We start from the raw sequence: 27,462 nt of genomic DNA, 5'->3' as shown, positions 1-27,462 counted from the left end.
AGCAAACTACAGGCGAGTTTAACTTTTGTAGGTTGGAAGAACACATGAAATTCCATTAAATTTAGTAATTTAGTGTTCACCTTAATTTGTATATTAACTAATTATGCAGGATATTTCACCAGTTTTAGCATGTTAAACTGACCACATCACGGAAAAGTGACTGCAGAGCTGAGTAAAACATAGCTTTCATTTTTTAATTTATCCTCTCCATTGTGGAGATATTAGCTTGTAAAGTTCAGGTTAGGTTATAATTTATCTGAAGCCCAACTGGCCGTTAGCAGAGATACTTTATGTAATGACAGTCTGCTCTCCTCACTGATCTCACTGCAGAGCTGTGTGCGATTACAAAATGCTGGAATCAGAAAATTGATTACAAATGCAGCTGCAGCTCTCCTCTCACAGCGCTGTCAGCCCTGCTGTATCCCTGACTGCAGTGAGATGAAAGCTGGAGAAACATTGGTACTCACACTCATCTCTGCTCTCGTACCACTACTTGTAATCAATCCACAGTGAGATCAGGAAGAAGAGAGGACCGTCTATCATTACATGTCTCATACAGTAAAAAACATTTTCTAAGCTATTGTGGGGGGGGGTGTTTTTTTCCTCCTTGTATAATGTTGTCTGCTTATAAATGGTCAACACCAAACAGAGGAAGAAGTACACCCCAGAGGAAAACAAAAACAAAAAAACAACAACTAGTAACGCCCAGGTGGACTCATCATAAATTAAAACTCATGTTTTATTCAGCTCTGCTGACAATATTCCACAAAGAAGCCATTCTAATGTGCACAAACACTTGAAAGATCTTCTTTAAAGAAAACCCATCAGCATGATTTTGTAATGTAAAGACATTTCTGTAATGGTGGTGTAGATTAAATTAAATACCTTTTGTTTAGAAATCCATTTTGTTCTTTGTTAGTCACCATTTAAAGTTCTCTACTAATTAGGCAAGTCATGGCTGTAATACACGGCCATTGCCTGCTGGGTATGGGGTGGGCTCAAGGCATGAGCCCGCTTCATAGACCTGCTTCTGACTTGCGCCGTGTATATACAGCACATGTTGTGAAGGGGTTAATCACCATTTGAGGCTTTCTGCTGAGTAGGTTTTTCTGTACATGGGTTGGACTGCACACTGGGTCTTCTCCTCCCTGTTTGTGATTCCTCAGCTTCTCTGCCTGCTTCCAATTTTTGACTGACCGGCCTCCTCTGACTGAAATCTCACCAGTGACCTGTCATTCACAGACTGGAGGCAGCATAGGGGCTGGGGAATCACAGACAGAGGCGAAGACCCCGTGTACAGCCCGACCCATGTACAGCCAAATCTATTTAGCTACGAAAATATATATATATATATATATATATATATATATATATATAATTCTAGTGGTGAAAAAAAAATCTGGACACGTTAGGAATCACCATAATTGTATTGATGAGGAGAGTCCGATTGCAGGGTCATTTTTACTACAAAATGTACACTGTAAAAACAGTTCCCCCCCCCCCCCCCCCAAAAAAAAAAAAAAAAAGTCAGAAATGTGTTTTTCCTCGCAATTTCACTGCACTTGGAATTTTTTTTCCCATTTTCAAATAAGGCATGTGGTAAAATGAATGGTGTCATTCAAAAGTATAACTCGTCCCGCAAAAAACAAGCCCTCATATGTCTATGTGGACAGAAAAGAAGGGGTTAAAGAAAAACAACAAAGCGGCCTTCTTCACCAAATGTATCAATGTATCAGTATTACAGCCATGTCTTTATTATACATTGCAAAATCATGGTGACAGGTTCTCTAAATGAGGTTAACTAGGAGACAAACTACAGAATAAAAAGATAAACCTATTAATATATAGAAAAACAAGTACATTCTAGGACAGAACCACTAAGGACCAATAGGGGAAAAGAGTTAGCGCAGTGTTTGCCCTTGTGCTCTTTTTATAGGGGTCCAAGCACATTTTATATTCAGCCTTATAAACTGATTCCATAGACTAAGAAATAAAGTCACTATGCACAGATTTAGGCTACTAGAATATATTTTTTTTACATTATTTCTTACTTTTCGCCATAAAACCTTTCAAAGAATCGTTCTTTCCAAACTTCTGTTTTCTTCTCTTTTTCAATTTCTTGTCTAATGCGCATTTGCATTTCTGGAGTGAACTCTCCTGCAAGAAATATATGGAAAGAAATAAAAGTTATATCTCAAGAATTTCTATATTTAAAAGCCAACGGTTGTTTTTTTTCTTTATTCTTGATGCACGAAAACATACGTTTATTTTCACCTTTAATAAATATTAAAGAATATTGAAAAATGATTCTCTTCCTCTTTTCATCTTTGTAAAATATGTTAATTATCTAATGAGAACACCTTAGGGCTGCTTGAAAAGTCAATGCTTAGATAGGTCACTAGATTGCACAATACAAAATGCATACATCATCAAATAGATCCCCTGATGAAGCTGCATGCGAAACGCGCGTAGGGGTACTGGGCAGTGTGACATGATTACATGATGGCACACGGTGTGTATAGATTGGTCTTTTACTTTGCATGGATGTTCTTATATGGTGAAATAATTGAACTACAGGTGATTTGATATACACTGATGTAATACTGGCCTTTGGCTGTTGTAAAGCAATCTATGCTAATATCAGAAACCTGTTGCATACTAATTGTATACAGATGGTTCAGCTAACCCTCACAGCTATATTTTTACATTTTATATGGATAAAGTTTTCAGCTAATGAACTATATGAGAGTACTAGCTGTACTACCCGGCTTCGCCCGGGTTAATGACTGCTGTTAGCAAAATAGAATGTGTTAACAAAAATTTATTCTGCACACAAAAACCACAAAACAAATAGATAGAAATGTAATTATTAAAAGGCAAAAACTAAGCAAATAGAAGCATTTCACAACATATATTAGCTTTGTTATACTGAGAATGTCTTTGTTGCCTATATTAACCAATCAGAGCTCAGGTTAATTAACTGTAGCAAAATAGAAGCTGAGCTGTGATTGGTTGCTATTGGCAGCCTGATAAATCCCCAGCCAACAGGAAGCCCTCCCCCCTGGCAGTATATATTAGCTCACACATACACATAATAGACAGGTCATGTGACTGACAGCTGCCGTATTTCCTATATGGTACATTTGTTGCTCTTGTAGTTTGCTTATTAATCAGATTTTTATTTTTGAAGGACAATACCAGACTTGTGTGTGTTTTAGGGCGAGTTTTATGTGTCAAGTTGTGTGTGTTGAGTTGCGTGTGGCGACATGCATGTAGCGACTTTTGTGAGATGAGTTTTGTGTGGCGACATGCGTGTAGCAACATTTTGTGTGTTGAGTTGCATGTGACAGGTTAGTGTAGCAAGTTGTGTGCAGCAAGATTTGTGCATGGCGAGTTTTGCGCGTGGCGAGTTTTATGTGTGGTGCATTTTGAGTATGTGCAAGTTTTGTGTGAGGCAACTTTTGCATGTGGTGCAACTTTTGTACATGTGGCAATTTTTCTGTGTGTGCAAGTTTTGCATGAGGTGAGTTTTCCATGAGGTGAGTTTTGCACGTGTGGCGAGTTTTGCGTGAGCCTAGTTTTGCATATGGCGAGTTTTGCATGTAGCGAGTTTTGAGTGGTGACTTTTGTGTTTCGACTTTTATGTGGCGAGGTTGGTGTGTGTGTGTGGTGAAATGTGTGCTGAGGGTGGTATATGTGTTCAAGCACGTGGTAGTGTGTGGCGCATTTTGTGTTTGTGTTCATATCCCCGTGTGTGGTGAGTATCCCATGTCGGGGCCCCACCTTAGCAACTGTACGGTATATACTCTTTGTCGCCATCGCTCTCATTCTTTAAGTCCTCATTGTTCACATCTGGCAGCTGTCAATTTTCCTCCAACACTTTTCCCTTCACTTTTTCCCCATTATGTAGATAGGAGCAAAATTGTTTGGTGAATTGGAACGCGCGGGGTTAAAATTTCACCTCACAACATAGCCTATGACGCTCTCGGGGTCCAGACGTGTGACTGTGCAAAATTTTGTGGCTGTAGCTGCGACGGTACAGATGCCAATCCCGGACATACACACATACATACATACACACATTCAGCTTTATATATTAGATATACCTGTATGTAATCTCCTGTATATAGTATATACCTGTGTGTCATCTCACCTATATATAGTATATATCTGTGTGTCATCTCCTGTATATAGTATATACCTGTATGTCATCTCCTCCTATACATAGCATATACCTGTGTCATCTCCTCCTGTATATACTATATACCTGTAGGTAATCTGCTCCTGTATATAGTATATACCTGTGTGTCATCTCCTCCTGTATATAGTATATACCTGTATGTCATCTCCTCCTGTATGTAGTATGTACCTGTATGTCATCTCCTCCTCTATATAGTATATACCAGTGTGTCATCTCTCCTGTATATAGTATATATCTGTGTGTCATCTCCTCCTGTATATAGTATATACCTGTGTGTCATCTCCCCTGTAAATAGTATATACCTGTGTGTCATCTCCTGTATATAGTATATAGCTGTATGCCATCTCCTCCTGTATTAGCCCTCGTTCACACGTTATTTGGTCAGTATTTTTACCTCAGTATTTGTAAGCTAAAATGGCAGCCTGATAAATCCCCAGCCAACAGTAAGCCCACCCCCTGGCAGTATATATTAGCTCACACATACACATAATAGACTGGTCATGTGACTGACAGCTGCCGGATTCCTATATGGTACATTTGTTGCTCTTGTAGTTTGTCTGCTTATTAATCAGATTTTTATTTTTGAAGGATACCAGACTTGTGTGTGTTTTAGGGCGAGTTTCGTGTGTCAAGTTGTGTGTGTTGAGTTGCGTGTGGCGACATGCATGTAGGGACTTTTGTGAGATGAGTTTTGTGTGGCGACATGCGTGTAGCAACTTTTTGTGTGTCGAGTTGCATGTGACAGGTTAGTGTAGCAAGTTGTGTGCAGCAAGTTTTGCGCATGGCGAGTTTTGCGCGTGGCGAGTTTTATGTGTGGTGCCTTTTGAGTATGTGCAACTTTTGTGTGAGGCAACTTTTGCATGTGTTGCAACTTTTGTGCATGTGGCAATTTTTCTGCGTGTGCCAATTTTTCTGCGTGTGCAAGTTTTGCGTGTGGCGAGTTTTGCACGTGTGGCGAGTTTTGCATGTGGAGAGTTTTGCGCGTGGCGAGTTTTGAGCGGCGACTTTTGTGTTTCTACTTTTATGTGGCGAGGTTGGTGTATGTGTGGTGAAATGTGCACTGAGGGTGGTATATGTGTTCGAGCACGTGGTAGTGTGTGGCGCATTTTGTGTGTGTGTTCATATCCCCGTGGTGGTGTGATTATCCCATGTTGGGGCCCCACCTTAGCAACTGTACAGTATATACTCTTTGGTGCCATCGCTGTCATTCTTTAAGTCCCCCTTGTTCACATCTGGCAGCTGTTAATTTGCCTCCAACACTTTTCCTTTCATTTTTTCCCCATTATGTAGATAGGGGCAAAATTGTTTGGTGACTTGGAAAGCGCGGGGTTAAAATTTCACCTCACAATATAGCTTTGACGCTCTCAGGGTCCAGACGTGTGACTGTGCAAAATTTTGTGCCTGTAGCTGCGACGCCTCCAACACTTTTCCTTTCACTTTTTCCCCATTATGTAGATAGGGGCAAAATTGTTTGGTGAATTGGAAAGCGCGGGGTTAAAATTTCACCTCACAACATAGCCTATGACGCTCTCGGGGTCCAGACGTGTGACTGTGCAAAATTTTGTGGCTGTAGCTGCTACGGTTCAGATGCCAATCCCGGACATACATACATACATACATACATACACACACACACACATTCAGCTTTATATATTAGATATCTACACCTCTACACTTTATAATGTTAACTTGTGATATATGAATTATTGATGTATCTAATGTATAACCACACTGTCCTTTTGTCTGTTTTTAAGGGTCTTTTATGGATTTTTTTTTATTGTTTGTAGTGTTGTGCTTAATTGATTTAATAATAAAGCTTCGGATTTAAAATTAACTTGATTTAGTAGACATTATTTACAGTACTACTTGGTAATAGGTTTGATATGTTGTATTTTGGGTACTTCCAAGAACAGTTATTTATATGATATTGATAAGGGTTTATATTTCCAATTATTGATTTACATTATCAAATAGATCTATAAAGCCTGATAAGGCTGGTGCACTTACTACATATATTTTAAAAATTCATGTCGGAATGGCTGTATAATGATAAGTTTAAATTCAATCTACCCCCACTTCCTCCAGTCTGAATTATCAATTTTAAGTGTCCTTTCTCCGTCCTGCTGCGGAGATCTCACTCTACGTACAATCTGCAGCTGTCAATCAGGCTGGGTGGCCAGAGACTGAATATGCTTGGACTCTGAGCGCTCTCACTCTATAGCTGGGCATAACAATACTCATTTCAATATCAAACGTATGCAGCCATTCTAACATGTACTTAATGTGAAAAAAAATAAACATCTGTCTTACTAGGTCTGAGAGATTTCTGTAATAATGTATGCAGATTATATTGTCAGACTGACGACAGAATTGCCTTAAAAATACTCTTAGATGAAGAGATCTGCCTTAACAAAGAACTGGGACTAAAGAAAGCTAAATGTAAGACTAAGATAATGACACTGCATTTTACACTGGTCTGACGCAAGACCCAAACTACAGAGCTATATCACAAGTAAGATTTAAAGCTCTGAAAAGTTACATATACCTATTGTATAAATCATTTTCACCTTTTTTTTTTAAATGATTAGAACTATTCCAGGCTTATTTGAATAAATAGTGTTTGCACATGTCTAGTCTAGTATAAAAAAAGTAGTACTCTGTATGAGCTGGGCAGCAAAGTAGAAGAGGTCTACCAAATGAAGATTTTTGGCACTCACCATAAAATCACTCTCTCGTAGCCTTCATTGGGGACACAAAAACCATGGGGTTATACGCTGCCGCCTAGCGACCTAATGCAGTAAGAGGAGCAGAAGCAAGATCCCACCCCCACCAAACAAGGGGGCTGTGACCTCAAATAACGGATACGAGAGAGATACTTTATAGTGAGTACCAAAAATCTGAACTTTTGGGGCATTTCATTGGAGGACACAGGAACCATGAGATGTTCTAAAGCAGCCCCTGGGGTGGGAAAACTAACACGAGTGATGCAGAAGGAGGAATTCCAATCTTTCAGGTTACTACCCGAGTAACGGACACTTGTAGTACTGTTCTGCTAAGTGCAGTCAAAGAAAAGTCAAAATGCTCCTTTTATTTGGTGTAGATGCTGTGTGGCAGCCATTGTTGTTGTGGTTTTGTGCTGGTGGGGCAGCGCGGTCTGGAGTGGTGGGGACTCAGTCTTGCAGCATGGGTGCTGATGGGCACCAGGCCATCTGCCCTGCCGCTGCATTGTCACTGTGACGGTGGTTGGCGCATGACTCAGCTCTGTTAAGGCGATAGGAACCCACTGAGAAGTTTGCTGTGACGTGGCAGTGGGCTTCATACAGTCGGATCAAAATGTTAAACTAAGAGCCTCATGTTCAGTAATATTTATTTTTGCCTGGCGGCATTCGATCAATGCATCATTTTTTGGATGTGCGGTCCATGCTCTTTTTTTGGTGTATAATAAGCAATCCACATGTTAGAGGTGGTGCTCTGTGTAGACAAGTAAGATACAGCAAAGTCCTTCATATAATCTAATCGCCCTAAAGACGCGAAGCGATTGTTACTGCTGCTGTTGCACATTTGTCTCCTGCAATCCATATCCTGTATTCACTTCAAGAAAATAAACAAGATTTTGAATGGCGCTTAAACATTGCGAGTGTCATGAATACCTCTTTATATGAAAGACCCTTCAGCTAAAACTAACATCCATGGACGCAAAAGGTAGGAAAACTGCAAAGATGTGGACTTAAGGCTAAGTAGCACCTCTATGGAATAGAAGAGACGCCAGGAAGCATATGACCAAGGAGGCTCCTACCCCATGAGGCAGTGCGCCATGCCAGGCAAGTAGGCGCTTTAGCGCAGATCTAAACCAATGAATGATGATGATAGGGGGCATCCCAAAAGAGCTGCAAGAGACACGCAGAGCTGCAGAGTTCTGAACACACTAAGGGGACACTAAGATAAGCTAAATAGCTATGTGTCAACTGGCCAGTGTACGCTGTTTTGGAGCAGATTACTTATTTCCAAGATGTAATCTTAATGTCAGTCTCCAGATGGAAGCATATAACCCCATGGTTCCGGTGTCCTCCAAAGACGCATTCATGAAATAATATTAACCGCTTCCTGACATCCTCCATACTTGACCAGTGTATGTTGGATGCGGGTGTATGGAGTGGGTTCAGGAGCTGACCCTGCTTCATGTGTCAGATGCTGGCTGTGTTAAACAGCTACCACCTGCCTTCATCTGCACCAACCGGAGCTTGCTCTGATAGCAGTTGCTAAACCATTGAGATGCCACTGTTAATCATTGACAGTGGCACCTAAATGGCTTGCGTGATGCATTCAATCAGTCCCATTCAACAAGAGTTGAGGAGCTGATAGGTTACTATGGCATCTGAGGATCTACTGAAAGCCCTGTTAATGCCATCTTGGTACTCCTTTGAAGCCCAGCCAATGACTGGGCTTCAAAGTAGTATATAATTTTCACTTCTTATTACAATTCTGTAGAATTGCAGAATACAGAACAAGAAATTATATGTTCAAGTCTCCTATAGGAAACAAAAAAAATTACATCTGAAAAAAATATAAAAATTAAATTGATTCCTTTTCTCCAGTTAAAAATATAGAAAAAAAATGTAACAAACAAAACATATTAGACATCGCCATGACCACAAGAGTCATATCTAATAAAGCATAACATTATTAATGGGGTGGTCCACTATTATGACAACCTCAATCTGAATGTTCCCGGGACAGGAGGAACTTGAGTTCCCGGGGCTCACGTGAGGTAATCGGCTAGGCACAGCCTTCACTACCTGTTGATTACCAATACGTCTGAAGGCGGACACAGTGAGGCCAGCGTTGATTGAGCGCATGGCTCATGTGACGTAACAACCTCATGTGAGCCCCGGGAATGCAGGTACCGACACCAATGGAACGGTTCCAGCACGGGAGGTGAGGAAAAGTGTTCTAATTTTGGCAGATGCAAACATTCAGATTCAGAAGGAGTTGCTCTAGTAGTGGACAACTCCTTTAAACTTTTATGTAAAATGCTGTAAAAATATAATAAAAAACGACCAAAACATTGTATGTACCTCAAAATGGTGTCAAAAACTACAGCTCATAGTGCCCAAATAAATCCCTTACAAAGCTCCAGCAATGTAAAAAAAATAAAAGATCTAGATCTATAAAAAATGTTGACACAAACCCAAAAACTAGGTTTTCAACAATTTGTTTTTTCGCCACTTCAATTAACAAACAAACAAAAAAAAACAAAAGTTAGGTATTACAGTAATTCTACCGACATGGATACCATGAACACCATAAAAAGAAAACCCCAAAAAACCTATAGAACTGTGCTTTTTATATTCACCATACTTGGATTGTTTTTCCTTTTCCCAATAGATTATATGGAAAAATGTTTGGTATAATTAAAAACTACAACTTGCCCCATAAAAAAACAAACTGTTATTTGATGGAAAAATAAAAAGCTACGGCTCTTGGAACAATGTGATAAAAAAAGAGCAAGAGCAAGAACGAAAACTGGCTTGGGTGTGAAGTGTTAATACTTTTCAAAGGGATTTCCTTAAGAAATCTTAAACATGTATCAAGTGGCCAGAATAGAGAACAACCCCAATGCATCTTGTTCTTTAGGGTCCTACCTGTTGGTGTTGGTGATACATGGGCAGTCCAGTAACCGTAATAGCACCATGGCTAGAACACCCTACGGATTACTACTGATCACTGGTACAAGAGCCACACCTCCTCATCAGCTCATTTCTTCCAATAGAAATAAATTGTTCACGTGGACAACCCCTTCAACATTAGCTAATAACACACCCATAAAAATGTAAACATGGTTTTAAAAGATTTTGTTTCTCAGCTAGGAGGACAAAAAAGGAAACGATCACTGGGTTAATTTTACCTACCGTACCTTTGGATCAACATCAGAAGAAGGAAACCTTGTTTTGTCATTATTTCATATACTTTATATAGCCATTACTAGAGATAAAGTCCTCCAGGCTTCAGAATACACAAGTAAACCACACTAGTGCTTGCAAAATAGTGGTAAACCTGGTGCCGGAGCTAGCAGATGAAGACTTAAGAACCATCAAGCACATTAGTAAGGTCCATAACTAGGTAATGTAAGCACATTTATCTACATAAGCCCTTTAATGAAGAGAGGAAAACAAAATATTTACCTTCTGACAATCGCTGCTTCCAGCCTTGAGCCGCATATGCAAAGAACTCATTATTCAGAGCAGAGTTACTAAGGCGTAAAGTCCCATCACTTCCCATCTGGAAGGAGAATAGGAGAGGACTTAAAAGTTACATGTCATTGTTCTCTATATTCTAAGGGTACCGTCACACATTGAAATTTCCATCGCTACGACGTTACGATTCGTGACGTTCTAGCGATATCGTTACGATATCGCAGTGTCTGACACGCAGCAGCGATCAGGGATCCTGCTGAGAATCGTACGTCGTAGCACATCGTTTGGAACTTTCTTTCGTCGCTTGATCACCCGCTGACATCGCTGGATCGTTGTGTGTGACAGCGATCCAGCGATGTCTTCGCTTGTAACCAGGGTAAACATCGGGTAACTAAGCGCAGGGCCGCGCTTAGTAACCCGATGTTTACCCTGGTTACAAGCGTAAACGTAAAAAAACAAACCGTACATACTCACCCGTCGGTGTCCTTCAGGTCCCTTGCCGTCTGCTTCCTGCTCTGAGTGCCGGCCGGAAAGTGAGAGCAGATCACAGCAGTGCTGCGCTCTGCTCTCACTGTACGGCTGCACTCAGAGCAGGAAGCAGCCGGCAAGGGACCTGAAGGACACCGACGGGTGAGTATGTACGGTTTGTTTTTTTACTTTTACGCTGGTAACCAGGGTAAACATCGGGTTACTAAGCGCGGCCCTGCGCTTAGTTACCCGATGTTTACCCTGGTTACCCGGGGACTTCGGCATCGCTCCAGCGCCGTGATTGCAACGTGTGACCGCAGTCTACGACGCTGGAGCGATGATTATACGACGCTGCGACGTCACGAATCGTGCCGTCGCAGCGATGAAAATTTCAATGTGTGACGGTACCCTAAGGCTCCGTTCAGACAGTCTGTCTGATATAGGAAGAGACAAATAAATGTTGCATTGGTTATGCAAACGGAAACAGAGGGACTCCCCTCACCCCCCACTGATTATGGGGTTCATTATTTTTTTGTAATGGAAGAGAGAGATATGCACACAGGACCTATTTTTATGTTCTAAAAACAGACACCTAATGGACTGGTGCCTTCTGCTTCCATTGGAATAACTGATGCAACAGATCACTGGGACACAATCAATGCCCCAATGTAGGACAGAGCCCGATCTGGTGAATGCTGGCTTCGCTATACCAAGAGGTTACAACACTTCATATACACGGAGCCTACAGATGACAAGCTACAACAGTACACAGGGTCAAATAGGATTAGTCAGAGGAAGATTTTTTCTATTTCATAACTTTTTTCAGTTTTGAATTTGCTTAGAAAGAGTAGACCGGATTCAGATTTATCAATCTGGTATTGAAAACCTGGTGAGCCGCTCCGGTAGAGTATGTTCATCATCACTGAAATCTACTACCAAACCTGCCGTTCCGGCAGCGTTCACACAAGCGCAAAATAGGTCTGTGCATGCAACGGTCCCATTATACATGGCTGTTTTTCCACAAGGAACAATACCCTGACTAGGAAAAAATAAAAAATAAAAACACAGCAGGCATTATTTTGGTCCATTTCCAGAGCGGAATAATGCAAAGTAAAAGGCAGCTTCTGCACTAATCCACAATGCGGACAAACACACTATTTGCAGATGCGACTGGCCCGGTTTTCAATACAGCTGGCTGAATCCGGGCTACATTGCACTCATTGTTCTTGTGTGTTAAACGGACCAGAGTAGTGCATACTGGGATTCTTTTCCTATCGCAGACCATTGGTTTTAGTGGAACATATGCCATGTGTAACGGTACACTGGCTATAATGAGTCCGTGTATTCTCCTTGTGTGGTCCGTGGTACGGGACAAGAAGCTTGTGTGGTCCGTGGTACGGGACAAGATGCTTGTGTGGTCTGTGGTACGGGACAAGAGGCTTGTGTGATCCGTGGTACGGGACAAGAGGCTTGTGTGATCCGTGGTACGGGACAAGAGGCTTGTGTGGTACAAGACAAGAGGCTTGTGTGATCCGTGGTATGGGACAAGAGGCTTTTGTGGTCCGTAGTACGGGACAAGAGGCATGTGTGGTCTGTGGTACAGGACAAGAGGCTTTTGTGATAATTGGCACAGGACTAGTTGCTTGTGTGGTCCGTGGCAAGGGACTAGATGCTTGTGTGGTCCGTGGCAAGGGACTAGATGCTTGTGTGGTCCGTGGCAAGGGACTAGATGCTTGTGTGGTCCGTGACACAGGACTAGATGCTTGTGTGGTCCATGGCAAGGGACTAGATGCTTGTGTAGTCCGTGGCACGGGACTAGATGCTTGTGTAGTCCTAGTCCGTGGCACAGGACTAGATGCTTGTGTGGTCCATGGCACGGGACTAGATGCTTGTGTAGTCTGTGGCACGGGACTAGATGCTTGTGTAGTCCGTGGCACATGACTAGATGCTTGTGTGGTCCATGGCACGGGACTAGATACTTGTGTAGTCTGTGGCACGGGACTAGATGCTTGTGTGGTCTGTGGCACAGGACTAGATGCTTGTGTGGTGCGTGGCACAGGACTAGATGCTTGTATGGTCCGTGGCACAGGACTAGATGCTTGTGTGGTCCGTGGCAAGGGACTAGATGCTTGTGTGGTCCGTGGTACGGGACAAGATGCTTGTGTGGTCTGTGGTACGGGACAAGAGGCTTGTGTGATCCATAGTACGGGACAAGAGGCTTGTGTGGTACAAGACAAGATGCTTGTGTGATCCGTGGTACGGGACAAGAGGCTTTTGTGGTCCGTAGTACGGGACAAGAGACATGTGTGGTCTGTGGCACAGGACAAGAGGCTTTTGTGATAATTGGCACGGGACTAGTTGCTTGTGTGGTCCGTGGCAAGGGACTAGATGCTTGTGTGGTCCGTGGCAAGGGACTAGATGCTTGTGTAGTCCGTGGCACAGGACTAGATGCTTGTGTGGTCCATGGTACGGGACTAGATGCTTGTGTAGTCCGTGGCACGGGACTAGATGCTTGTGTGGTCCGTGGCACAGGACTAGATGCTTGTGTGGTCTGTGGCACGGGACTAGATGCTTGTGTGGGGCGTGGCACAGGACTAGATGCTTGTGTGGTCCCTGGCACAGGACTAGATGCTTGTGTGGTCCATGGCACAAGACTGAATGTTTGTGTGGTCCGTGGCACAGGACTAGATGCTTGTGTGGTCCGTGGCATAGGACTAGATGCTTGTGTGGTCCGTGGCATAGGACTAGATGCTTGGGTGGACAAGTCCTCATGCTCTATCGGCATGAGTGAGGTTGGTTCCGCGGATAACTAACAAGCTGCATTAAAGGTGCACAGGCGGGATTTAGAGTGATCGTATGACACCTTGTGGTCACACTGTTTCGGTGCTCTATCTGTTCTTTAGCAGGTGACAATGTCTGTAACTTGGCAACAAATTTACTTCACAGGAGTATAAGGTAAATGTAAAGCAAAAATGATAAAGACGATACGAATAATAGATCTGTAATGTTGTCTTTTAGCCATGGAAACAGGGTATTCAAGCACTTGTTCCTCAGAGACAAAAGCAGAGGCTTACTGTGGAGTGAAAAGGGCCCAAAACCCAGCTGAGCCGTTAGATAGCCTGCAGACGCATTACACTAATGGTTAATTGGACACACATTCCCTTTATTATATTGCTGTCTTACTGGTGGAATGCACACTGCAACAAAGGATTGGGGTCAGGATTCAGATTTTTACATAGAAAGAAACAATCATTAAGGAAAAGCAATCAAACTCCATTAAAAATGATAGGACAATAGAACATTACATGGAGTTTTTCTCCCAGAATAAATACGGTCTTGTTTGCTCAAAAGCAAAGACAAATTCAGCTATAAAACCTAATGAGATTGGGATAAAAAGAAACATTTAGTGAGTATGATGGAAAGGATTGTGCACTGTGCATAGGCAGAAAGCTACTAATCAAGCTCTAGTGATAGAAAGCACTAATGATATTCTACTACTAATAAAAGAGTGAATTTATTGAAACTGCAATAAGGAGCACAGTAAGTGACATCACTGGAATCAGGTTATATTCCCCTCTCATGCTGCTCTCAGATTACATACCAAAACCTGCTGACATATTCCCTTTAAAGGAGTTGCCTCATGATTGTTCTTCGGAATGTACTGAAAGATTGACAGGTCAGGTAGGATCATAATTGCGCTGCTGATTATATACCGATTACAATGATACCTTGGTTGATGAAATCCGTCTTATGGTTGTTGTCTTCTATATTTTCAGTTTTGAGTTAATGATGTGCTCGTACTTCGCGGCGGCCTGTGGGGGGGCTTCATGTGGTGCTCCGCTTAGGTATTCATCAGTATGGCTTCTGACAGGTCACTGACCCCTCACCGATCTGCCCCCTAGATTACATAATGAATATTATGTATATTGAACAAAAAAAAATCACTTTCAGGAGGCAGGTGATGGCGCCAGTGCTGCAGCATGATCGCATGTGTATTAAATTATTTTATTTGCTGGAATAAATAAATTGGGAAAAAAAAAAAAATCTTTTTCAAAATGGTGCTGTCCGCGCCTGCCCAGTAGCATGTTTCGGCAATCCGATATATGCTATTGCGGAGGCTTAGAAGTGCCACCTTGGTGGAAACAATTTTTTTTTCTCTAGCAAGGTGGCGTCACTGGCGCCTGCGCAGTAGCATCTAACAGATCGCCGACAGATGCTACTGCGCAGGTGCCGCTGGCGCCATTTTGAGACAATTGTATTATTTTTCTGAATTAATTTATACCAGCAAATAAAATACCGTAATTAAATACACATTATAGATGCGATCATGGGGCAGCGCAGGCACTGCCACTTGCCTGCTGAAGGGGATTTTTTTTTTCAGTATGTACAGTACATACAGTCATTGTGTAAACTATGGGGCAGATCACTAAGGGATCAGTTACCCATCATAAGCCATCAGTATGAATACCTAATCAGAGCAGTACATGAGACCCCAAGCACAGGCCGCCCCGGAGCACGGGCATATCATTAACTCAAAACTGAAAATAAAGATTAAACAACAACCACAAGACGGAGTTCATCAACCAAGGTATCATTGCAATCAGTATAACGGCGCCGACCTGACACTGCCTGTAGGTTACTGTGCACAATCCTAAAGGTTCCCTGTAAGATATAGCAGAGCAGGTAAACAGATCCTTTGTTTTAGTCTACATATCCTAAATCCACAACACACAAACTAAAGTTGGTCGAACTTGCAGATACTGGCGGAACCGGTCTACAGTCTAACTTGTATGGCTACTTTCACACTTGCATCGTGCACTGCACGTCGCAATGCGTAATTGTGGCTAAAAAACGCATCCTGCAAAATTGCTTGCAGGATGCGTTTTTTGTCCATAGACTAAAATTAGCGACGCATTGCCACACGTCGCAACCGTCGTGCGATGGTTGCGTCGGACCGTCGGCACCAAAAAACGTTGCATGTAACGTTTTTTGGTGCGTCGTGTCCAGCATTTCCAACCGCGAATGCGCGGCCGGAACTCCGCCCCCTCCTCCCCGAACCTCACAATGGGGCAGCGGATGCGTTGAAAAATAGCATCCGCTGCCCCCGTTGTGCGGCGCTTTCACTGTTTGCGTCGGAACGACGCAATTCGTCGTACGACGCTAGTGTGAAAGTAGCCTATGGAGGCCTCCCAACTCTCCATGACTGAGGATGTCAGGGAAGATAACAATCTGTCATGTTTGATTTCGGACTGCCGAATTCTTTTTCTCTCAGATCTCTGGCAGTAGCTCTCTTGTAGAGAACACAGGAGAATGAACACTCCTGAGATGGAGGATTCAGGAGTGATTGCAGCCGGACAGACGATAAGATGTCGGATGCTTGGGAGACGGCCATCTACTGTGTATGGGGCCCCATAGAGTGCAGTCACACATACAAAGAAACTAATTTCTCTAAGGGGCAACAGAAATATCTTTAGGTACGATGCTAGGCAGCTGGGCAGAGACAGGGCACCTACACAGCCACCATTGGTATAACAGAGTACAGATTAATAAGCACACACCTCAGCGCCTTTCTCAGCAATATTTGTAGTGTTATTTTAGATTACCTCATCACTAAAGTTGTAACCCGGATGATGCTCATTACTTTAACTGATCTTGTGTCAAGATATAACTCAATACATACTATATACACTCACCGGCCACTTTATTAGGTACACCTGTCCAACTTCTTGTTAACACTTAATTTCTAATCAGCCAATCACATGGCGGCAACTCAGTGCATTTAGGCATGTAGACATGGTCAAGACAATCTCCTGCAGTTCAAACCGAGCATCAGTATGGGGAAGAAAGGTGATTTGAGTGCCTTTGAACGTGGCATGGTTGTTGGTGCCAGAAGGGCTGGTCTGAGTATTTCAGAAACTGCTGATCTACTGGGATTTTCACGCACAACCATCTCTAGGGTTTACAGAGAATGGTCCGAAAAAGAAAAAAAATCCAGTGAGCGGCAGTTCTGTGGGCGGAAATGCCTTGTTGATGCCAGAGGTCAGAGGAGAATGGGCAGACTGGTTCGAGCTGATAGAAAGGCAACAGTGACTCAAATCGCCACCCGTTACAACCAAGGTAGGCCTAAGAGCATCTCTGAATGCACAGTGCGTCGAACTTTGAGGCAGATGGGCTACAGCAGCAGAAGACCACACCGGGTACCACTCCTTTCAGCTAAGAACAGGAAACTGAGGCTACAATTTGCACAAGCTCATCGAAATTGGACAGTAGAAGATTGGAAAAACGTTGCTTGGTCTGATGAGTCTCGATTTCTGCTGCGACATTCGGATGGTAGGGTCAGAATTTGGCGTAAACAACATGAAAGCATGGATCCATCCTGCTTTGTATGGAGCATCTTTGGGATGTGCAGCCGACAAATCTGCGGCAACTGTGTGATGCCATCATGTCAATATGGACCAAAATCTCTGAGGAATGCTTCCAGCACCTTGTTGAATCTATGCCACAAAGAATTGAGGCAGTTCTGAAGGCAAAAGGGGGTCCAACCCGTTACTAGCATGGTGTACCTAATAAAGTGGCCGGTGAGTGTATATTTTTATCACTTTTGGAGCCCTTGGGGTATGCGGTTGTATGACTGAGGCTTCTGTCTGAGGTATACTTTGGTAATAATTATGATGTATACCTTCAGTCAGAATGTGAAGAGAGTCTAATAGAGTAAAACAATATTTAATCAGCAGAAGCACCATGGAGCTGAAATGTACAGCGTGATCCTCTGCAGGGAGCACTCACCTGTCTGTCTACTTCCGGGAGTAAGAGCAGCAGGTACTGCTGAAAGTGCTGAGGTAAAGAAGCAAACGTGTGCTTGTTTATTAAAGCCCTCAGGTTAGTGTTCACCAAGATCGAGCCTGGAGTTTCTATGTCAATATCTTCTGCTTTGGTCCACTTCAAATGCCCTGAAAAAGAAGAGAAAAACAAGTCGAAAGGGATCATGACAAATAATGAGACTTTATAGTTACAGTCCATATGCGCTGTAACTATACTGTGCACGTGTATAGTAAGAATTAGGCTACTGATCAATTATCTGAAACAAGATAATATAGGACAAGACAAGGACATTATAAAGAGTTTAGCTTATGTCGTCCTCCGACTGAGAAGACCAGACAAAAGTCTATAGTTCTTAAGCCCCCAATACACAAAAGGTCCCGTCCAGAGACCTCTGTACAGAATGCTCGGCAGACTAGGACCGGTTTATCTGCCGAAGAAGAACAAAAGGAACAAAAGGATGGTCCATCAGAAATCAGATGTGTCGGGTCCTTCTCTCTCCAACATCATCTGTCAAAGTAGAGGCAGGAGGTGCCAGTACACATTAGACTGTTGGCCGAAACCGCTGATATCTACAGGTTCATCTGATGTTAGTCTGGGAAGCACGAGTACCATTACACTATATCCACAAAAGCATTGGGACACCTACACATTACACAGACACAAGTTACTTCGTCAATCCACTCCAAATCTATGGGGACGATTTATCATCTTTGTTCATTTTTTCCTACTCTTCTTCTAATAGCTATAACTTTATTTGGCTGCCACCGGGAATGGTCTTCCAACAATCTTGAAGGAGTTCCCAGGGATGCTTAGCACTTGTTGGCCCTTTTACCTTCACTCTACGGTCCAGCTGACCCCAAACCATCTCAATTGGGTTCAGGTCTGGTGACTGTGGAGGCCAGGTCATCTGGGGTACCACCCCATCACTCTCCTTCTTGGAGAGCTCTGCGGTGCGCCCAAACAGTGGTTTACCCCCACATATCTGGTATCAGTGTACTCAGCACAAATTGGACAACAACTTTTGGGGTCCATTTTCTCCTGTTACCCTTGGTAAATTAAAACAAATTGGAGCTGAAATAAATTTTGTGTAAAAAAAATTTAAATGTTAATTTTTATTTAAACATTCCAAAAATTCCTGTGAAACACCTGAAGGGTTAATACATTTCTTGAATGTGGTTTTGAGCACCTTGAGGGGTGCAGTTTTTAGAATGGTGTCACACTTGGGTATTTTCTGTCATATAGACCCCTCAAAATGACTTCAAATGAGATGTGGTCCCTAAAAAAAAATGGTGTAAAAATTAGAAATTGCTGGTCAACTTTTAACCCTTATAACTCCCTAACAAAAAAACATTTTGGTTCCTAAATTGTGCTGATGTAAAGTAGACATGTGGGAAATGTTACCTATTAAGTATTTTGTGTGACATATCTCTGTGATTTAAGGGCATAAAAATTCAAAGTTGGAAAATTGCGAAATTTTCAAAATTTTCGCCAAATTTCCGTTTTTCACAAATAAACGCAAGTTATATCGAAGAAATTTTACCACTATCATGAAGTACAATATGTCACAAGAAAACAATGTCAGAATCACTGGGATCCGTTGAAGCGTTCCAGAGTTATAACCTCATAAAGGGACGGTGGTCAGAATTGTAAAAATTGGCCCGGTCATTAACGTGCAAACCACCCTTGGGGGTGAAGGGGTTAAAGGTATATAGTTATTAACCTTGTGATGGCTTTTGGAAGAAGAGTAGAATAACTGACATTTAAGCCCCTAGTACTCAGGAGTTGCCTTGAATTGTTCTTCTAAAAAAGATCAAAATTCTCCTACAAATCCCCGTTAGCGCTTATTCTAGCTGTTGGGGTCTTATACAGTAGCATTACCCATTTGATAAAATTAGGCCCAAATCCCATTTCACTTAGCACTGCCCACACATATTTCCACTTCACACTATCGGAAGCCTTTGTGACATGTAAGGAAAGAACAGCTTTATTCTCGGGATCAGGCTGCACCGCTTGCAAATACAAAAATGGCCTTTGTAGGTTAATGACAGTCGACTTAGATGGCATGAAGCCACCTTGATCCAGATGTATTACCGATGTTATATCAGAGCATAACTTATTTGCAAGAAATGGGTCTGTATTAGTGATGAGCGAATATACTCGGTACTCGAGATTTCCAGAGCACACTCGGGTGACCTTCGAGTATTTGTAAGTGCTCGGAGATTTAGTTTTCAGCGTCGCAGCTGAATGATTTACATCTGTTAGCCAGCTTGATTACATGTGGGGGTTCCCTAGCAACCAGGCAACCCCCACATGTACTTATGCTGGATAACAAATGTAAATCATTCAGCTGCGGCGCTGAAAACAAAGTCTCCCAGTACTTACAAATACTCGGAGGACAAACAAGCGTGCTCGGCAAATCTCGAGTGCCGAGTATATTCGCTCATCACTAGTCTGTATGATTCTGCTAATTCCTTTCCTCCAAGGAAATCGACAATTCTAAAAGATCCACAGTTGGAACTTTAATCCTACTTAGGTAATCTGATAGTTCTTCTCCCAAGTAATTCGCCCCTGGCTGATACAAATTGGTATAAAAACTATGATGAGTGCTGCGGGAGCTCAGGGAAGGCATGTCTCACTGCATACACCTAGGTTCTTCAAAGTAGCCACCTTTTGCTTTGATGACTGCTTTGCACACTCTTGGCATTCTCTTGATGAGCTCCAAGAGGTAGTCACCGGGAATGGTCTTCCAACAATCTTGAAGGAGTTCCCAGGGATGCTTAGCACTTGTTGGCCCTTTTACCTTTACTCTACGGTCCAGCTGACCCCAAACCATCTCAATTGGGTTCAGGTCTGGTGACTGTGGAGGCCAGGTCATCTGGGGTAGCACCCCATCATCTCCTTCTTGGTCAAATAGCCCTTACACAGCCTGGAGGTGTGTTTGGGGTCATTGTCCTGTTGAAAAATAAATGATGGTCCAACTAAACGCAAACCGGATGGAATAGCATGCCGCTGCAAGATGCTGTGGTAGCCATGCTGGTTCAGTATGCCTTCAATTTTGAATAAATCCCCAACATTGTTACCAGCAAAGCACCCCCACACCATCACACCTCCTCCATGCTTCACGGTGGGAACCAGGCATGCAGAGTCCATCCGTTCACCTTTTCTGCGTTGCACAAAGACACGGTTGTTGGAACCAAAGATCTCAAATTTGGACTCATCAGACCAAAGCACAGATTTCCACTAGTCTAATGTCCATTCCTTGTGTTCTTTAGCCCAAACAAGTCTCTTCTGCTTGTTGCCTGTCTTTAGCAGTGGTTTCCTAGCAGCTATTTTACCATGAAGGCCTGCTGCACAAAGTCTCCTCTTAACAGTTGTTGTAGAGATGTGTCTGCTGCTAGAACTCTGTGTGGCATTGACCTGGTGTTTAATCTGAGCTGCTGTTAATCTGCGATTTCCGAGGCTGGTGACTCGGATAAACTTATCCTCAAAAGCAGAGGTCACTCTTGGTCTTCCTTTCCTGGGGCGGTCCTCATGTGACCCAGTTTCTTTGTAGCGCTTGATGGTTTTTGCCACTGCACTTGGGGAAACTTTCAAAGTTTGCCCAATTTTTCGGACTGACTGACCTTCATTTCTTAAAGTAATGAGGGCCACTCGTTTTTCTTTACTTAGAATTTGTATTATGGCAAGAAAAAAGCAGCTAACAGTCTATTCAGTAGGACTATCAACTGTGTGTCCACCATATAATGCAGAGCCGTAAAAATAAAAAAATCATATTTTTTCACAAAAATTATATTTTCGCCCCTAATTTTTTATTTTCCCAAGGGTAAGAGAAGAAATTGGACCTCAAAAGTTGTTGTGCAATTTGTCCTGAGTACGCCGATACCCCATATGTGGGGGTAAACCACTGTTTGGGCGCATAGCAGAGCTCGGAAGGGAAGGAGCGCCATTTGACTTTTCAATGCAAAATTGACTGGAATTAAGATGGGACGCTATGTTGCGTTTGGAGAGCCCCTGATGTGCCTAAACATTAAACCCCCCCACAAGTGACACCATTTTGGAAAGTAGACCCCCTAAGGAACTTATCTAGATGTGTTTTGAGAGCTTTGATCCCCCAAGTGTTTCACTACAGTTTATAACGCAGATCCGTGAAAATAAAAATTCTTTTTTTTTTTTTTTTTTCGCAAAAATGATTTTTTAGCCCCCAGTTTTGTATTTTCACAGGGGTAACAGGATAAATTGGACCCCAAAAGTTGTTGTCCAATTTGTCCTGAGTACGCTGATACCCCATATGTGGGGGGGAACCACTGTTTGGCCGCATGGCAGAGCTCGGGAGGGAAGGAGCGCCATTTGGAATGCAGACTTAGATGGATTGGTTTGCAGTCGTCACGTTGCATTTGCAGAGCCCCTGATGTACCCAAACAGTAGAAACCCCCCATAAGTGACCCCATATTGGAAACTAGACCTCCCAAGGAACTTATCTAGATGTGTTGTGAGAACTTTGAACCCCCAAGTGTCTCACTACAGTTTATAACGCAGAGCCGTGAAAATAAAAAAAAAAATTTCCACAAAAATGATTTTTTTAGCCCTTAGTTTTGTATTTTCCCAAGGGTAACAGGATAACTTGGACCCCAAAAGTTGTTGTCCAATTTGTCCTGAGTACGCTGATATCCCAACCCTAATCCCAACCGTAAATGTAATCCAAACCCTAACTTTAGCCCCAACCCTAACTTTAGCCCCAACCCTAACCCTAGCCCTAACCCTAACCATAGCCCTAACCCTAGCCCTAACCCTAGCCCCAACCCTAGCCCCAACCCTAGCCCCAACCCTAGCCCCAACCCTAGCCCCAACCCTAGCCCCAACCCTAGCCCCAACGGGAAAATGGAAATAAATACATTTTTTTTAATTTTATTATTTTTTCCTTAACTAAGGGGGTGATGAAGGGGGGTTTGATTTACTTTTATAGCATTTTTTATAGCAGATTTTTATGATTGGCAGCCGTCACACACTAAGAGACGCTTTTTATAGCAAAAAAGTTTTTGCGTCTCCACATTTTGAGACCTATAATTTTTCCATATTTTGGTCCACAGAGTCATGTGAGGTCTTGATTTTTGCGGGACGAGTTGACGTTTTTAATGGTAACATTTTCGGACACGTGACAGTTTTTGATCGCTTTTTATTCCGATTTTTGTGAGGCAGAATGACAAAAAAACAGCTATTCATGAATTTCTTTTGGGGGAGGCGTTTATACCGTTCCACGTTTGGTAAAATTGATAAAGCAGTTTTATTCTTCGGGTCAGTACGATTACAGCGATACCTCATTTATATCATTTTTTTATGTTTTGGCGCTTTTATACGATAAAAACTATTTTATAGAATAAATAATTATTTTGGCATCGCTTTATTCTGAGGACTATAACTTTATTTTTTCGCTGATGATGCTGTATGGTGGCTCGTTTTTTGCGGGACAAGATGACGTTTTCAGCAGTACCATGGTTATTTATATCCGTCTTTTTGATCGCGTGTTATTCCACTTTTTGTTCGGCGGTATGATAATAAAGCGTTGTTTTTTGCCTCGTTTTTTTTTCCCCCCCTATGGTGTTCACTGAAGGGGTTAACTAGTGATATAGTTTTATAGGTGGGGTCGTTACGGACGCGGCGATACTAAATATGTGTACTTTTATTGTTTTTTTTTTTATTTAGATAAAGAAATGTATTTATGGGAATAATATATATTTTTTTTTTCTTTATTTAGGAATTTTTTTTTTTTTTTTACACATGTGGAAATTTTTTTTTTAACTTTTTTACTTTGTCCCGGGGGGGCATCACAGATCGGTGATCTGACAGTTTGCATAGCACTCTGTCAGATCACCAATCTGACTTAGAGCACTGCAGGCTTACTAAGCGCTTGCTCTGAGCAGGCACTCGGTAAGCAACCTCCCTCCCTGCAGGACCCGGATGCCGCGGCCATCTTGGATCCGGGACCTGTAGCGAGGAAGGAGGTAGGAGACCCTCGGAGCAACGCGATCACATCGCGTTGCTCCGGGGGTCTCAGGGAAGCACGCAGGGAGCCCCCTCCCTGCGCGATGCTTCCCTGTACCGCCGGCACACCGCAATCATGTTTGATCGCGGTGTGCCGAGGGTTAATGTGCTGGGGGCGGTCCGTGGCCGCTCCTGGCACATAGTGCTGGATGTCAGCTGCGATAGTCAGCTGACACCCGGCCGCGCTCCCCCCGTGAGCGCCGCCGATCGCGCTGGACGTAGTATCCCGTGGGTGGTCATACGGGCCCACCCCACCTCGATGGGATAGTACGTCCAATGTCAGAAAGGGGTTAAACCTGGACCCTCTGGTAGTTAAGTCAAGAAATAAAGTCAGAGCATGGGGGAAATTACTCCTCTCTGTCCTTAGCAAAAAAAAAAACCTCGTTACAATGTTCCTCATGCCCTCTGAACTCTATGTCCTACAATATTCTCCCATTTGGATACCAAAGCACTGGTTTAAAAGATGCATAATATCTTCCATGACAGGGTGTGGAAAAAGAACATCCCTAGAATAAAGCTGGGAAAATTACAGTTAGCCAAGGATCAGGGTGGTTTAGTCCTTTGGCATTTTCTGGCCTCTCAGCTCCAACATTTCAGGGCATGGGCATTGGAGTAGGCTATAGATGTGGGGACTGTGGTACTTAAATAACTGGGGGATAATATTTTGGAACTCCTAGAGTCAAATATACTCAAAAACAAGTCCAGTTATGCCCCGATCCTGTTCTGATACATAAAGTGTGGTAGACTTGTACACAGTCATATTCAGTTTTTATTAGAAATATACAAAGTTTAACCCCTTTACCCCCGAAGGTGGTTTGCACATTAATGACCAGGACAATTTTTACAATTCTGGCCACTATCACTTTATGTGTTTATAACTCTGGAACGCTTCAATGCATCCCGGTGATACGGAGATTGTTTTTTTCGTGACACACTGTACTTCACGTTAGTGGTAAAATGTATTCAATATGACTTGAGTTTATTTGTGAAAAAAAAAAAATGGAAATTTGGCGAAAGTTTTGCAATTATCACACTTTTAATTTTTATGCTCAAATCGCAGCGATAAGTTAAACAAAATAGTTAATAAATAACATTTCCTATTTGTCTACTTTACAGCATAACAATTTAGGAAGCAAATTTTTTTTGCTCAAAGTTAACCATTTACATAACCATTTCTTTTTTAGGGACCACACAACATTTGAAGTCACTCTCTGAGGGGTCTATATGACAGAAAATACCCAAAAGTGACACCTTTATAAAATTCAAAAAACCGTACCCCTCAAGGTGCTCAAAACCACAATTAAGAAGTTAATTAACCCTTCAGGTGCTTGACAGGAATTTTTAGAATGTGGGGAAAAAAAAACTTTCAGAAAAAATTTACTTCAGATCCATTTTTTTTTTTTATTTTGACAAGGGTAACAGGAGAAAATAGACCCAAAAATGTGTTGTGTAATTTCTCCTGAGCATGACGATACCTCATAAAAGAGAGAAAAACACGGCGCACAGCAGAGAGCGAAAATATTGTCAGACGCCATGTCGCATTTGGAGAGCCTTATGTGCCTAAACAGTGAAAATCCCTCACAAATGACACCATTTTTGAAACTAGACCCCTCAGAGAACGGATCTAGATTTGTGGTGAGCATTGAACCCTCAAAGTGGTTCACAGAATATGTTTTTAGCCCCAAATGTTGTATTTTCATAACGGTAACAGGAGAAATTGCACCATACAATTCGTAGCGCAATTTTTTCTGAGTGCGCAGATACCCCATATGAAGGAGAAAACTATTTGAATGTAACATTTCATAGAATCATTAGCGGACGTCATGTCCCGTTTTGATAGCCACCGGTTTGCCTAAATAGTGGAAACCCCCCACAAGTGACCATATTTTGGAAACTAGACCCCTCAGTGAAAGTATTTAGATCAGCTATGAGCACCTTAAATCCCCAGATGAAAACAATAAAATCACATTTCCCCCACAAAAATGTTGTATTAGCCCCAAATTTAGCATTTTTATAAGGGTAACAGGAGAAATTGTACAATTTCTAGTGCAATTTCTCCTGAGTACACCGATACCCCATATGTAGGGGAATACTACTTTTGAGGTACAGTGAAAAGCTCAGAAGGGAAGAGGCACCATATTGGAGTTCAGATTTTGCTGGAATGGTTTGAGGGTGCCATGTCATATTGGTAGAGCCCCTGAGGTGCCAGAACAACAGAAACCCCCTGTATGTGAACTCATGTTACAAACTACACCCCCCATATGAATTCATCTAGGGGTGCAGTGATCATAATGACATCACATGTACCTCAAAGAGTTTTATACCATTGAGTGGTGAAGAAAGAATAAATTACATTTTTACCAATAAAGTGTTGTTTTAGCACCAAGTTTTAATTTTTTTTAAGGGCTATTAGGACATTTTTTTTAACAACAAACTGAGGTACATTTTTTCCTGAGTGCGCCAATACCCTACATGTAATTGGGAAATATTTTTCAGGCACAGTGCAGAGCTCAGAAGGGAAGGAGTGCCAGATTTTACTGCTATGGTTTTGCAGGTGCCAAGACCCACTGGGAGAGCCCATGAGGTGCCAGAACAGCAAAAAAACCCAATAAGTGACCCCATTTTACAAACTACACCTCTCAGTGAATTCATCTAGGGTGCAGTGATCATATTGACACCATGGGTGTGTCTCAGAATTTTATACCATTGGGCAATGAAGAAAAATAACTACATTTTTACCACCAAAATTTTGTTATAGCCCCCGATTTTACATTTTCACACAAGAATCGGGTAAAAATGGCATCAAAATGTGTCCCACAATTTCTACTGAACGTGGCAATACCCCATATGTGGCTGTATAGTATTACTTATCCATAATGGAGACTCTGGAGGGACGGAGCACTATTTGCCTCATGGAGTGCAGATGTTCCTAGAACAGTTTGCAGAGTCCATATACAGAGCCCCTTATTGCTAGAAGAGCAGAATTCCCCCTTAAGTGACACATTTTGGAAATTATACCCCTTTGGCAATTTATGTACAGGTGTAGTGCTGATATTGCAGAGTGAAAATCGCAAACTGCCATTGTAGTGATCAGTATGTTGTAGTGACCGGTATGTTATGTCTAGCCCGTGTTTCCGGAGATATGCACCCGTAAGTTAGGCGTGATCTCATTGCTTCAGAAATGCCAAACGTGTGGAAGCTCTATGTGGTTTAGGTACACTGTAGGGCTCAGAAGGGAGGGGGACATTAGGATTTGGGAGCGGAGAATTTGCTGAATTTCTTTTTGAGGGTGAGGAGACATTTTGCTTTTTCAGAGCCTTTGTACTACCAGTAACGTGGAAGCCCCTTATATTTCCGGTATCCACAGTGCCTCCATCTGCCTCATTATAGGGAATCTTCCGTTGAGGGTTCTGTCTGAATCACGTATTTCAGAGATTTATACAGAAACCCCGGTGCAAGCGCTCAGTGCAGGATACATGTGCGCCAACCAAGCCTTACTGCAATCTTTGGGAGGCAAAATGAAACAAAAAACCAGCAGGTGAAGAATTTATTAGGCAACTTTTTTTTCTTTGGGTCGGTGCGATTACAGTGATACCAGAATTATATCGGGTTTTTAGGTTTGAAAGCTGTCACACACACAGACTTTTTCTTGCAAAAACATATTTTGAGAGCTATAATATTTACATATTTTGTCCCACAGAGTCATGTGAGGGCTGGTTCTTTGCAAGATGAGTTGAC

At 42.4% G+C, this 27,462-nt stretch overlaps 1 protein-coding gene across 2 annotated transcripts in view; it reads right to left on the bottom strand.

The window, feature by feature from the left end:
• ASXL3 (ASXL transcriptional regulator 3) overlaps positions 1 to 27,462 on the bottom strand; it is a 183,396-nt gene that overhangs the window by 25,306 nt on the left and 130,628 nt on the right. For both annotated transcript variants that reach the window (XM_077270429.1, XM_077270430.1), the window contains 3 exons: positions 17,650 to 17,813; positions 10,384 to 10,480; positions 2,052 to 2,157 (listed from right to left, as the gene is read on the bottom strand). In XM_077270429.1, the coding sequence (XP_077126544.1) occupies positions 2,052 to 2,157; positions 10,384 to 10,480; positions 17,650 to 17,813 (367 nt within the window). The remainder of the gene's footprint in view (positions 1 to 2,051; positions 2,158 to 10,383; positions 10,481 to 17,649; positions 17,814 to 27,462) is intronic.

This window comes from Ranitomeya variabilis, chromosome 6, assembly GCF_051348905.1.
Source record: "Ranitomeya variabilis isolate aRanVar5 chromosome 6, aRanVar5.hap1, whole genome shotgun sequence".
Taxonomy (NCBI): Eukaryota; Metazoa; Chordata; class Amphibia; order Anura; family Dendrobatidae; genus Ranitomeya; species Ranitomeya variabilis.
Note: the sequence above shows the minus strand (reverse complement) of the source record. Positions and strands in the feature narration are given on the sequence as shown.